This window comes from Strix aluco, chromosome 4 (genome assembly GCF_031877795.1).
Source record: "Strix aluco isolate bStrAlu1 chromosome 4, bStrAlu1.hap1, whole genome shotgun sequence".
In the NCBI taxonomy this organism is placed as follows: Eukaryota; Metazoa; Chordata; class Aves; order Strigiformes; family Strigidae; genus Strix; species Strix aluco.
Window position 1 is genome coordinate 50529065 of NC_133934.1, and position 13793 is coordinate 50542857.

The following is a 13793-nucleotide window of genomic DNA, read 5'->3' on the forward strand; positions in this document are numbered from 1 at the left end:
GTGGAGCTGTGTTTGTTGGGACCCTACAGGAGCTGGACAGGGGCCTGGGACCACAAGGAGATCCCAAACAACACGTCAGGCCTCAGCACACAGTTGCAGCTAAGACCAAGCTGATGGTGAACCATAGAGTGAGAGAAGCCATGTTTCCTACAGATTTCTGTCATGTTGTCCCTCTCTCCAGCTTTTGTTATCCCAGTTTTTTCCACTGCTCCAAGACCAGCCCCATGACACATACTATAGTCAGCCAAGGGACTATCAGTGCTGGCTGGCCAGCTGGTGCAGACACTGACTAGCAGCAGGCCACCGCAGCCAAGACCCACTCTGCTTTTGCTCAGCAAGAATGCTCACTGGGTCTCTCTCCACCATCTGTTGATTCTTACAAAACTTAACAGGGAACTGTAAGCTTCCTGCTACCCCGTCAAGTGTGGCTGATACCCACCAGTACATCTAGAAGAGACGAGGGAGGACTGCCAGACAGACAACCAGCTCAGCCATGAATATGTCATTTCTGGAGGATGGCATGTCATGCTGCCAACTGCCACCATTCCTGGGGCTTTGCACTGGCCTAGCTGACTCTCCCACTGTGCCCCAGTGCTGCCCAAAATAGTCTCTTCTGTTTCAGTCAGGCTTTCCTCCCTGACCACATGCCCTCAATGACAAAAATCACTCCAAAATTAGTTTCTCCCTTAGCATTTTGATATGAGGCAACATCTGATTAAAATTACTTCAGAGTTACCCTCACAGCCTTGTCACAGGCAGGTGGACTTTAACGAAAACCCTCCTCTGCTTGGTGCAAGCATCACAGTCTGGCTCAAAGGCAGCAGCAGCAGTTTCTCAGCACCACAAATTCCAAATTTCTGGCAAGTGCCAACATTGTAACAGCATCAGCCGCACCATCACGGCAGGCACCATCTGCCTCTGAGGACTGCTGTGGCGAGTACAAGGAGGAGTCACCTTTGCCGCTGCCGCGGGCACTTCCAGAAGCCAGGGATGGAGACCTTCCCCCAACCGTGCTGACCAGTGCTCCTGGCTGGGCAGGGGCTGTAGTCGAGTGTGGAGGTGCAGGTGGCTGGAGTCCCCATACCCACTGACAGCAACAGGGGATGGCAGCTGGGGTGGTAGGGGGAAGAAGGTAGCAGGAAGGGGCTGCTGATTTGGGAGAGGGCAAAAGGTGTGGGATGGAGTGGCCATGGCAGCAGCCCCAGCGCGGCTCCCTGGGCAGCGCTGTTACATCAGCCACTCCACCAGTTTACAACACTCGCCCTTGAGCCTTGGCCCTGCAGCCTGCTGTGGTGTGGACACGTTACACAACACCCCTGGCCCTGCTCCTCTTCCCCACCGGGGCTGCCGGGAGGCTGAGCTGTTGTCACAGCAGCCTGCCAATTCCCGACAAGGAGAAGATGCTCCATCCACCCCTGCCTCTAGCAGGGCACCAGAGGAGGTGGCAGGACAAGGAAGAGTCCCCAAGGACATACTCAAGCCTGCTGGCAGAGGTGGCTCTTGAGGCACTGTGGCGGGGGAAGGAGGGCTGCCCCACAGGAGGGACGAGGAAGCTCTGCCTCCCCTCCTGCGGCAAGCCAGTGAGGCTGCACCCCAGGGATGCGGGAGCCACCATGTCCTTGGGAGAGTGGGACCCTCCATCCAGAGCTGTCTGTCATGGATGGGACTGCTTCTGCAGCACTCCCCCAGGGAGTAACACCCCTGGAGCCTCTTCCCTGTGCCAGCGAGCAAGCTCTTCCTCATCCCTCAGCAAGGTGAGAGGGGTGGAAAGCTGTGAGGAAATCACAAAGACCACTGTGCAAGGGCCTAGGACAGAGCTAAATATAGCCACTATCTCAGCTCCCCAAAGATAACAGCCTGCGTCCACAGCCTGCCACAATGCCCTGCCCCAACTTCCACCTACCTTTGCTTCGGGAGCAAACACCAAGCAGCAGTTGTGAAACACCCTGCCCCGCTCATGGCAAACAGGGCTTGTTTCGTGGGGCAGAAACGCACCCTAAGCCACCTTGCACACATTCCTTCCCCAGCACTGGGGGCTGGGGGGCCAAATCCCACACAGCTCAGAGGCTAACCAACATCTGCCTCAGCACCTCCGTGGTGCTGAGCAGCCAGCAATGCACAGGAGAAACTGCAGTGGAGCAGAGCAACAAGTGTAAGCCAGGTCGGGGCTTCCCAGTTTTTGGGCTCATCCCATTAAACTCATCAGTTCCACCCAAATCTGTCTGGTGTCCCAAGAGCAGCGACACTGAGTCAGGCTGCGGTGGTCCTACCTGGAGAAGGGGAGGCAGCAGTGAAGAGGGCCCATGGGCTGTGACCACCTTATCAGGTCTCTGTCTATTGCTCCTGGGCAAATCTGAACATGCGTCCCCTCCTCCCTGCTGTAAACCCTGTCACTAAGGAGCACATGCAGAAATCCCACCATACCCTCAGCACACTAAATATTACTGTAAGTCTGCAAGACCCCTGCAGTGGGTACATCTTTCAGCTCTCTCCCCAACTTTAAACGTTATCACTGCCTCTATCTAAAAAGGGTTTATAAAACAAAAACCAATGTGTTTTCTTTCTCTTAACAAAACCCTTTTGCCTTGCAGAGTAATAAGTTTACGAAATGGCAGCTTCCAGCAGGAAGTCTCTGGCTTTAACAATAGCTGTGTGTTTCCACAAGTTAATTGAAAACAAATGTTGACACTTCAATCCTGCTTTTATGCTCTGTAAGGGAGGCAAGAGAGCAGCATTGCTTGCAGCTGTGCAGTTAGAGGCCAGATGTGGCACAAAAAGAGGCAAATACTGTTATCCTCACTGCTGCCATGGGGAGAAGGTAGCTGAACCATCCCCACATAGCAGCAGGCTTTACAGCCTCCGCTGCGTGCCCATGGAGGCAGCATTTGTTCCCTAAGCCGCTTCCCTGCCAGGGTGGCCAGCTCCATGCACACTGTTCACATCATTGAGGACATTGGGTTCTGCGCCGAAGCGGACTCAGGAGCAGCCCCAGGGAGCAGAGATGGGAACTGGTGGCAGGAGGGCATCTGGGAAGACCCCTTGGCCCAGCCAGCCCTGCAAAGACCCCAGGGTCTATGCCAGAGCATCAACTCACCTGGCAGATATTTTCAGGGTGTTGGAAACATCTACCCAGCTCTGCACATGTGGCCAGACAGGGACTCCCGTGGGGCAGGTCTCTGTGCCAGCTGGGCCCCGCAGGTGTTTTTTCCTACCGGTAAGTCACCTCTACGAGAAAGTCATTTTTTCCACTCCACACCGTAAATATTGTCTGGAAAGAGCATTGTGGAGTAACCCCTGGAGATTCCTACCCAGTGTCAGCACAGACGCGCAGCCCGGAGCTGCAGTCACACGATGCGGACATGTAAGTAAACCTCCTCCCCACCCATCCCTGAACACCCTGGGCCAGCTCAGCTAAGAAGATCAGTGCCCCAAAAAGACTTTCCTGCCTCAAGAACATGTTTCTGTAGGTTTAGCCCTTATCTGCTTGTTTGCAACGTCCACAAAGCCCCGCTCTGCCGTTCTGGACAGGTAGGTATGGGCACCATGGCACGGGATCCATGTGTCGCCTCAGGACAGAGAGGGACTGGGGGCGTCCAAGGCCTGACACAGGGCTTGTACCTTCTGCCAGAACAAGCCAGCCCTGCTCAGGGGAAGGCAGAGGGGCTCACTTGCAAGGTCCCTCCACAAAGGAGAGGGTCCCTTAGGTTTGAAGGGCGTCTCCAAGCCTGGAAGCAGCCAGGCCCAGCCCCCCGGGCTGGTGGAGCCCAGCCAGGCCAGCGCAGGCAGGCAGCCTGCCACAGGCAGCGCGGGGCTCCTCGGCCTGCCGCCCCGCTCACCCCGCTGCTCGTGGGCCCCGTGCCGCTGCCGTGCCACCCGTCCCACGGAGCACCCCGAGGGCCCCTCGCCCAGCCCGGCCGGCCCTGGGAAGCGCTGCCACCGCCACCGCTGCTAGAGCGAGGACGCCCCCCCTTCCCCAGCCCCTCACGAGCAGCCGGGCGTCCCCCTGCCCACTGCTCCCCGTCCCCCCTCCCTGCCCGACCGGGCTCCCCGCCACGGGCCCCCACCCCCGGCCCTCGCGTGCCGGCCGCCCGGCCGCCTATTGGCCCCCCGCCGCGCTCGGAGCGCGCTCATTGGCTGCGGCGCGGGCTGGGGCGGCGCGGGCGGGGCGGTCTTAAGGCGCCGGGTCGGGCGCTGCCCCGGTGGCGGCGGCGGGGACGAGGTGGGGGGTGCTGGGACCGGCCTCATGCACTGCGCCAGGTACGGTCCCGTGGGGCTCGCGTCCTCCTTCCCCCGGTGCCTGCCGTGCCTCCCGGTGCGGGGCCGCGGCTCTCCTCGGGGGCGCAGGGAGCGGTACCGGCGCTCCCCGCTGCGGTGTTGCTGCTGGGGCGGGACGGGACTGGACCCTCTAGGCTCGGCTTTCCTGGTGAGCCGGGAGCAGTCCCCTCTCTGCGGGGCTCTGTCCTGCTGCCTCTCGCCGAGGTGTCCCGGTGCGGCTGGGTGACCCGTCTTGGCTGGGGTTTGCACAAGGGACGGGCTGTGTCAGGGTTAACGTACCGCCCGGACCGCGGGGAAAAATGGCTGTGAGAGCTGGGCAGTGCCCTTGAAACAGGTCGGCCTTTCCTCAGTCAGAGAGGAGAAGAGGGCAGGAAACCTGAGTGCTGCTTTATCCAGTGGTGTGTCACGTCTGAAAACTTGTGGCTTAATGGCTGCTGCACATCGAGCCCTCTGCAAGACGGTTACCTCTTCACAGGCAGAGCTGGAAGCAGAATGGAGGCAATCAGAGGGTTTTGATAAGTGTATGTGTCAATAATTCTTTTGCTCTGACTTGCTTCTCCTTTCTAGAAGCGGAGGAGGGAACAGTGAGTGGTGACATCCTCTTCTGGAGAGGGTAAAGCTGTGAGAAGATGTCCAGAGGTAGAATCTAGTCTGCCTTCCTTTTGAGAGGAGGGGGGAAGGAATCAGCCCCTGTACCTGTGTAGGGCTGCTGCCTTGCACTGCTTGCTTCCTAGAGCTCCCTTCCCAGTGTGAGCTCTCAAAACTATCTCCCTGCTCCCACCTTCAAAGCATCTGAAGTTCAAGACAGCCAGCGCTAGCCCCAAAAAGGAAACCTTCCTCTGTGGCTGGGAGTTGGGCATCAGTAGGCTGTCAAGAGTAAAAAGATAGATCTGGGGTAGCAAATGAGCTGAAAAAGTTTGTAAAAGTATGCAGCTCAGCCTAACAGTAGGTATGAAAAGCTCTTACTGTAATTCTTAGCTTGGAAAAAAGCTCTGAGCAATGCAAATGAGGCTGGCTATTTCATGCCTCTTCATTCTAAAAATTGTGAATAACCAAGGCTTACTAAGAAACCTGACTTCTCAGCAATTAGGGGAATTCAGCTGAATAAATTTCCCTAGGAAAAGGTGCAATGTGGATGAACCTGGCCCGAGTAAGAGAAGCATTGCAGTCTGCATTAATTTAAAGGAGGAAATGGCCTATATAAAGTGTGCGTGAATAAAAACTTGGCAAAACCAGGTAGAGATGAGAACGGTGTTAGCCGACAGGTGGATCTGCTGTCTGTCTTGTACAGCTGCCCTTGAGCTGAAAGGAGGCTGAAGGAGGCAATGCAGAAGGAATTACCTAGTGGGTATGTTGGGAAGCGAGCCTTCGTACGTGTTTTCTGAATAAGCAGATGCTCTTGCTGAATGGATGCTGTGAAAGCCTGCTCAGAGCTGCTCTGTTAGTGTTGCAGGGTGGGAAGTTAAAGTACTGAATTGGAGAGTGTAGCTCTCGCTTTTTCTTGGCAGTGGGGCAGCAATCAAGTACTAGAGCTGGCTGTGCGTGGCTTTGGCAGCCCAAGCTCTGCTGCATCACATGGCCAGTGGCCACTGCTACCGCTGCTGGCTCGCCCTGCACTGCGTGGTGGGAGCAGCTTTGGAGCCTGGCCTGCAGCCAAACAGGAGGTTTTTATTAAGAGAATGCTCTGTGTTTAAGGTCAGCTGCAACGCAGTTAACTTAAGGGGGATGTGTGTGATAAATTTGTCCAGCGGTATATCCACAGCCAGGCCAAAGATTCTGCCCAAAGGCATCCAGCCTAGCCTCAGTGTAAGGGTAGGAGCAACGGGTATGATGTTCTGGGAGCTGCCTGGCTGCAGAGGCAACTCCAGAGCTACATCTGGCAAGGTGCTGGGTGGGTGCACAGAGGGATGGTGATGCATCCCTGGAGGAAGAGGCTGGATGCTGGAGGAGGAGAGGCCGTGGTGAAGTGACGTACAGCCTGTGCCTTCCAGAGGAAGTACTTGTTTCCAAAGGCTTGGTCCACCTTGAGTAGGTGAGCTGTATTTTGGCAGAGTGCTGTGGCTGTATGGGTGTTTCCCAGGGGCTCAGTGCGAGCACTGTGGAGTCTTGAGGTGGAAACTCTGCGCTGGAGGTAAAAACCTGCTGGGCCATCTGAGCTCACATCTGTTTTAAAGTGCAGCAGCGGGAAGAAAGAGGCTCCCTCTAAGCAATGTCAGCTAAGTCTCTACCCTGCTGCTGTATCAGACTGTTGCTATCCTTACAGTACCACGTGCAGGCATTTTAGATGGAGCATTTCAGGGAGATGGTGATGATCAAAGTATGTAGCTCAACCAAACAAGTGATTTTTTAGACTCTGAAAATTTGGAGTTTTATGAAAGCTGAGGTCAGTTGTGTACAGCAGCTTGTGACGAACTGAGTTCCTGCTCCTACAAAAGCATCTGATGCCCTGGGGAGAGTCTCTCCTGGAGGGAGGAGAGTGCAGCAGGAATACTGCTTTACATGGCATTGAAATTTGATAATCTCTGGGTTTTGTGGACATCAGCAGGACTGAGCCATGGGCTTTTCTTTGGGCCAGAAATGCTCTGGAGCCTGCTATTGCTAGCCTGGTAGGGCAGTGCCTGTGTGTGTCTTCAAATGGTGACTCTGTCCCTGTAGCAATTGGAATAGATCTTGTTCAAGGGCACAAGAGGCTCTGGTCCTGCCACTTCTGCTGTAGCACATTTCTCAGAGTGTTTGTAAATCATACCATGCAAGTACCTGCCTTTTAATTAAGCTTGAGGGACTTGTGGGGTTGATGAAAGCAAGCTTATTTGGGATGGTTTGGGGGCACTGGTGTAGCAGTTGTCTGACAGAAGTCCTATTAAAATGCTTTTCTAACATCAACTGACCCTTCTTCTCATCTTCCAGAGTATTAGACTATTTTCCTCACAAACAAGCAATGGCTGTGGATGTGGCAATGCAGCTATACCTATGCTCTTCACCATTGCGAAGAGAGAAGTGTGCTTGCAAAATTGCTCCAAAGCCAAGCAAGCCGTTGCGGCCCTGCATCCAGCTGAGTAGCAAGACTGCGCTGAATGGACCAGAAGAGACAGCAAACTCCTTCACACACAACAAAGTGAAGAAGAGGGTGTCATTTGCAGATAGCAGAGGCTTTGCTCTGACGATGGTGAAGGTGTTCTCAGAGTTTGATGATCCACTGGATATTCCTTTCAACATCACTGAGCTAATAGACAACATTGTGGGTCTGACAACAGTGGAGAGGGACAGCTTTGTCCTGGATTTTGTTCAGCCCTCTGTGGACTACCTGGACTTCAGAAACCGTCTCCAGGCAGACTGTGTCTGCCTTGAAAACTGTATGCTAAAGGAGCGATCCATTGTGGGAACAGTGAAGGTGAAGAACCTCGCTTTTGAAAAGACTGTGAAGATCAGGATGACATTTGACACCTGGAAAAACTTTGTAGATTACCCATGCCAGTATGTCAAGGATACGTATGGAGGGTCAGATCGGGACACGTTTTCCTTTGACATCAGCTTGCCCGAGGGAATTCAATCCCATGAAAGAGTAGAGTTTGCCATCTCCTTTGAGTGCAATGGGAAGGTGTACTGGGACAGCAACAAGGGCACAAATTACAGGATCACACGGTCAGAACTGAAGTCTGCCCAGGAAGCCATCTGCACCCCACGGGGTCCTGACTTCAGCAGTGCCTTTGACCAGTTTGGGAGCCCTCGGTGCTCCTATGGCCTCTTTCCTGAGTGGCCCAGCTATTCGGGCTACGAGAAGCTAGGGCCTTACTATTGACCCAAGGCCAAAGTCCTGATTGACTGACTGTTGCTGGTGCATCTGCAGGCCTGGGAGCTGGTCTGAATGTGAGGTGTACGGAAAGGTAGAACAAGTATGGCTCTGTGTGGCTCTGCATAAGCCTCCCAGCAAAACCAGATGCACCGTGCTCTGCTGGCAGTGGACTTATAGTCAGGGAAGCTTCTCTGGCATAAAGAGCTGCCTTCCCTGTCCCAACTCAGATAACTGGCTCTCCAGATGCTCAAAGGACCGGGAGCTGTTGCTCGTGTCTCCAGTGCTGCTACTCGTTCCTCATCTATAAAGCTGCTAGTCTCCAGGGCAACACTACAGTGTGCTTATATTGTCTGTCCAAGCTATGTAGCGGTGGCTGGTTTGTATTGTTTGCCTAGTGTTAAAAGGCTCTTTCGAAATATGTTCTAGTATTATATTTTTAGTGGGCTGTACTTCAGCTGCAGGGTTCTCCTTGCAAAGCTGGACTGTGCCTTTGGGTAATAGAGAGGTTGGCTTGTGGGGAACAGAGTTGTCTCCTTGCAGACGTCCTTGTAGTGTGAGGTCCTTCCAACTGGAGGCAGAAGGGGTGTGTTGAAAATGAAAATGCAACTGTGATGACAGGAAATGTGGCCCTACAGCCTGCCATATTAGGAGACATATGTGCCCGTGGGAGAGGATCCGATATGCTTAGTCACCAGTTGTTTTATCAGATGATCGTGAAAAACTCTTGTTTTACCCTTGGTGTTACCAAAAATAGAGATTAGCTGTAGCTGTGTGGTGCTTGTAACACAGCTGTGGGTTGACAGCCTTGACTGCCTCCTTCAAAACCTTCCAGTTTCTTTAATCACAAGTGATTGATGATGCTTTTTCTCCTTGATGGACATCTGAAATCAGCTGCTGGCCATGCTGGGCCCTGAAAATGCAGATCTTCCTCCTGTGGACTGTAAAACAGGGGTTTGTCTGGCTGGGGCCCAGAGTCCTGTGCAGGAGGCTGAGCTCAGGTGTTACAGGAGCTAAATGCAAATGGACCACATGTCTACTTTATGTTGTGTCCTGTTATAAGAAAATGACTGTTGTGTACTTGCTGTGGTGGAAGTGCCTTGACTGAGAAAGGGATGGTATGTGCAATCCCAGCAATGCTTTGGGATAAACAGGCTTTGGAAATGACATTGCTTTTAAAAAAGATTATCTAATAGTTTGTTACTCTGTGCCATGGACTGTTTGGCAGCTAATGGCATAGCACTGCTCGCATGTGAGTGTCTCTACTGCATGAGCATCAACATGCTGGGCTTCCCTTGCTGTTGTAGGGGTAGCTGCCATTTCAACCTGTAAATGCTCAAACTTTGCATCTGTGTGTCCATAAGAAGCAGCTCACCCCACCCGTGCAAAGAACGAGCTGTGAGGAGTGTGAGATGCGGGGTTATCCTTATACCACCCCTGGATGTGAAACAAATCACAGATGTGAGCCATCCCTATCTTCACAGAGGTGGTTTGTCTTCTGGGCCTGCGCTGAGGTGAGATGGCTGGCCTGTGCAGCATCAAACAGCCTCACAAAGCTTCTTGCATGCTAGTTGAGCAGAATAACTTAATCCCTCAGCTCAAAGGGAGAGTGCTGAATAGTTTGTAGAAATAGAGGTCAAGACAATCTTACTTTTTCTAGTGTATAAGCTTTATGTAATTTTTTGGGTGCCTATAATAGCCTATGGATGGGCTGGAGAGAAGTGATGGGCTAGACTACTTAACTTTTTAAAACCTAGCTTTTAATTCTGGAGACTACTGTATAAAATACTTACAAGCTGTTTTACCCTAACCTAGAAAGGATACTATGATCACTGTTGGATGCTGAAAGAGGCAAGAGCTTGCAGGAAGAATAGCTAGCCTTCAACTGTTGCTTTTTCAAAACTCAACATCAATGCATGTCATCACTGCTTGATCACTTAGTCAACGTGGTAAATCTACTTGCTAGCCCAGAGCTCATCAGGCTTGGTTCCTCTGTTCAAACAGCTTCCCAGGTCAGCCCTTATAACCTGCATCTGGTCTCTCCTGAAGGGACTGTTGCCTAGCTTGGCTTGAACCTGGTTTTAAACTTAAAGCGAGTCTGAGTGACACTGATTTATTTCTTTTAGTGTATGGTGTAAATGCTGTAACACACTGACTGTAGGAAAGTCATGTTCTCCTGGCATGTTCTCATGCCTATGGAGAGCTGTTGGTGAGCCGAAACAAGGCATGTATGTCTGGGGTGCTGTGGATGGTGGTATCTCCTTATGGGGCCTGTTTGTTTTCAGGCTGTGGATGGGGTGTGCTTAGGGAGGAACATGGAAGATAAGCTAGAAGAGCAGTGCCATAAGTAAAAGCTAGGATGGGAACTATTTGACCTATAGTGGGTTAAAAATACTTGTGGCCTTTCCCCTTTCCCCTTTTTCCATTGCCAATGTGAACATAGAAGTGAGAGGTTGCTCTCCTCGCTCTATGCCTGGAAGTGCCTTGTGGGGTGTTTTGCATGTTTGTTTTTTAAAAGATATTTTTGTACACAACATTCAAGTGGAAAATGCACTTTATAATTGCCATGTAATGACTCTTAAAACTATGGTTCTGTTTTTATCTGATTGTTAAAATAAAGGTGAAACAAAATGTTGGCTGTGTCTTGCTGTCATCTTATTTAAACACCCACGGGGCTGGGGAGGCGATTTGGCCACGGGACCAGCTTCCTGCAAGCGGCCATCGGCAGGGAGGAGCGCACGTCTGCTGTGGACTCTGCTGCCTGCAACAGGAAAGAGCTGCCTATTCCTGCCAACACAAATGCTCCCAGAGCCTCTGCAGCCGCAGGAAGGAGGTGAGGAGCCAGGCCCTTGTCTCAGTGCACTGATTTCTTCAGGAATCACTGTGTTCCTGAGCTACTCTTCACTCTTCCCCTGCTTGCAGTCCCAGGAACAGCCTTTTCAGGTTTTTCTGCATTTGTTTCAGGGCAGTCTCAGTCCTTCCCGCCCCCTCGACCACCTGGCTTGATCTGGGATCAATGCTTTCTCTCTGCCAGGGTACTGGGCTGTGATGAATGCTAGGAGAGGTGTTGCAGTAGGAAGGTCAGGCTCTCTTCTAATACCAGAATCAAAGTGAAAGTTAGACCCTTCTTCACCTCAAACTAGTTCCTGTTGTCACTGCAATAAAAAGCACTGGCAGGAAACATGTCCCTTTGCAGAAAGGGAACAACTCTGGTATAAATGCCAGCCAGGGCTTGTTTCAGGATTGGACCTGGCTTTGGCCACAAAGACCAGGTCTTGGTGATGCTCTGAAGGTGTTGTATTTCAAACAATCAAGTACTGAGTTGGGTGGCTTTTGCCACTTACAGATAAGGTGGTAAGAAGGAAAGCTGGGGGGAGGTGAAAAAAAAGTCCTTGTGTGGTCTGGCTTGAGGGACTATGCAGGCAGTACTTCCCATCATGCTACAAAGCCTTGCAGAGAGCAATCTTAGCCTTTGCTCTATACAGAAATAAAACTGAGCACTTTTTGACTGTGGTTATTTTGGAGTCTCTTGCTTTCATAAGATGAACTCTTTCCAGGTGTTTTTGCTTTCCAAAGCAGCTGGGTAAGGTAAAGCTTTTGGTTTCTCAGGTTCCTTCCCCCAGTCGTTGCATCACAAAACCAAGCATGCTGACACAGTGGGGTGCAAGGTCTTTCACCAAGTTGTGAAGCTGCTCCCCTTAACAAAAGAGTATGGGATATGCATGTACCTAGGAAAAGGGTATTGCATGGTGTTTCTTGCTGGTCTGTGATGTTTTTCTCCCCTGTGGCTTAGGTGAGCCTGTGTTGGCTGTGACCCACTGCTGTTTGTGCCCAGAGGCCCTTCTGGCATTGTCTTTATGATGAGGTTTTTTCCAGGGGTGGCAGAGCTGCTCTGCAGTGGGAGTGCTTGGGTCCTGGAAAAGGGCACTGCACAGGCTGAGGGGTGTACAGGGGCGAGGGGGGGGCAGAAAGTTATGTGTGTGTGATTTTTCACATGCAGGTGGGTAAGAGAGAAACCCTGCATGTAATCCCCTGCCTGACAGCAGTTACATCATGAGATATAGTGTGAGGCAAAGGTCCTTGGCAACAAAGGCTTCCTTGGGAACAAGCCACTCCTTTTTCTCCCCAAATTCTTTGTCACCTCCACATCTAACAAACTGCTGTTAAGCACCATTAAAAGTGCTTCAAATATATATTTTTTTACTGCTGTTCTTTTAATCAAACACACCAAATAGCTCTTTTACAAGGCCATCTGATTATTTTTCTGGTTGCAGGGGGAAAAATAAATATTTTTAAAAGCTATTTGCCTCCCCCTGCCCCAGCACATCCTCAGGTGATTTGGGTGGCTTGTCCAGAGCTGCTTTCGCATCTGAACACCGGTCCAAGTTCATGAGTAAGACAACTGCACTCAGCCATTTCCTGTAACAGTTTTGTGGCCGAAAACCCCATATGATGACAGTTTCTGTTTGAGAGATAAGGAAGTCCAGGCTAAGCCTGCTGACATCTGGGGCAGCAGAGGAGATGTACAAGCATTAGAAGGACCAAGACCCTTTCTCTCCTAATACCCAGGTGTTACTTGCTAGAGTGTATAGACATTGCAATTACTGCATTCATAAAGCCCTTGGTGGCGGGTGTGATTGTGCACTTGCTGTTTCATATACAAAGGTTTCTTAGAGTACCTCCTGGCATACCTTCCCCAGCCTTTGCTCTGAGGTTCCCAAACATCTGTATCCTAAAGGTTTTCAGTGCCACCTCTTGGCAGAAATAATTAAGCTGGGATGTCATGTTTATCTTGGCTGAGGTGTCTGGAGCTTCAGGTTTCCTATGTCTGTGCTCCATGGACAGCTCTGTAAAGGGTATCGGGGGCAGGTGTTCCTCTGGTCCATATCCAACTCACTTTGCCAAGCACAATCTCCCACCGGCCCAGGGATGCTGTCCTTCAGGGGAGCAGCTCTGCTGAACCCCTGCCACCACAGCAGCCTCATCTAGAGCACGTGGGATTGCAAGTCCTAGATGCAGTGACAAAGGCAGAATATGCGCTCTCTGCACCCACATCCTGGCAGAACAGGGTCAAAATGGTTTAAGTAGTTTGTTAAAAGTAGATCCAAGCACCCCAGGAAGAGCACAGGTGAGAGTTTGCTGCTCTCTTCCCATTCTCATGCTTGCTAAGAGGGTCCTTGCTGGGGAATATGGGCTGCCAGAATTGTCCCCAGCCTTGTCCAGCTTTCAGAGCAGGGCTGGTGATGAACTGAAGAAGTTCACTCTGAAACTGCTCATGTATTGAAGAAGGTCCTTGAGTTCAGGTTTCAACACATGTTTAGCTCATGGCCCTGCTTAATCAGAAAGGGAAGCTCTGTTGCTAACTGAGCATCAGACAACAGTGCAAGCAGAGCTACAGCTGAGACACATGAGCCTGAACGTGGGGAGGTGATGAGCAAAAATGTAGGAAATCCAAGAGAGGCTGACTGCTTTCAAACCCAATGAAGACAGTTTAGCCTGCCATCTGTTTGTGCCGCTGTACAGATGCTGTATCAGCACCCCACAATCTTCACCAGGCCAGACTCAGCATGGGGGATGCCTCTCGTGAAAAACTGCTCTCAGCAGCGTAAGTTGCAGAGGGTAGGAAAACTGTCTCTGCCAAACCATGGGAGTGTAAATGTATCCAGATAGTACTTTGCTGCTGGAGCAGATTTTTCTTGGTGTTAAATGTACCTCTTACAGGCGCTCA

At 51.6% G+C, this 13793-nt stretch overlaps 1 protein-coding gene across 1 annotated transcript; it reads left to right on the forward strand.

The window, feature by feature from the left end:
- The first annotated feature begins 4170 nt into the window (after window positions 1-4170).
- On the forward strand, window positions 4171-10696 carry PPP1R3B (protein phosphatase 1 regulatory subunit 3B). The gene is made up of 2 exons (XM_074823036.1): window positions 4171-4257; window positions 7183-10696. The coding sequence occupies exons 1-2, from the start codon at window positions 4244-4246 to the stop codon at window positions 8072-8074; spliced, it is 906 nt and encodes a 301-aa protein (XP_074679137.1). The 5' UTR covers window positions 4171-4243; the 3' UTR covers window positions 8075-10696.
- The last annotated feature ends 3097 nt before the right edge of the window (window positions 10697-13793 follow it).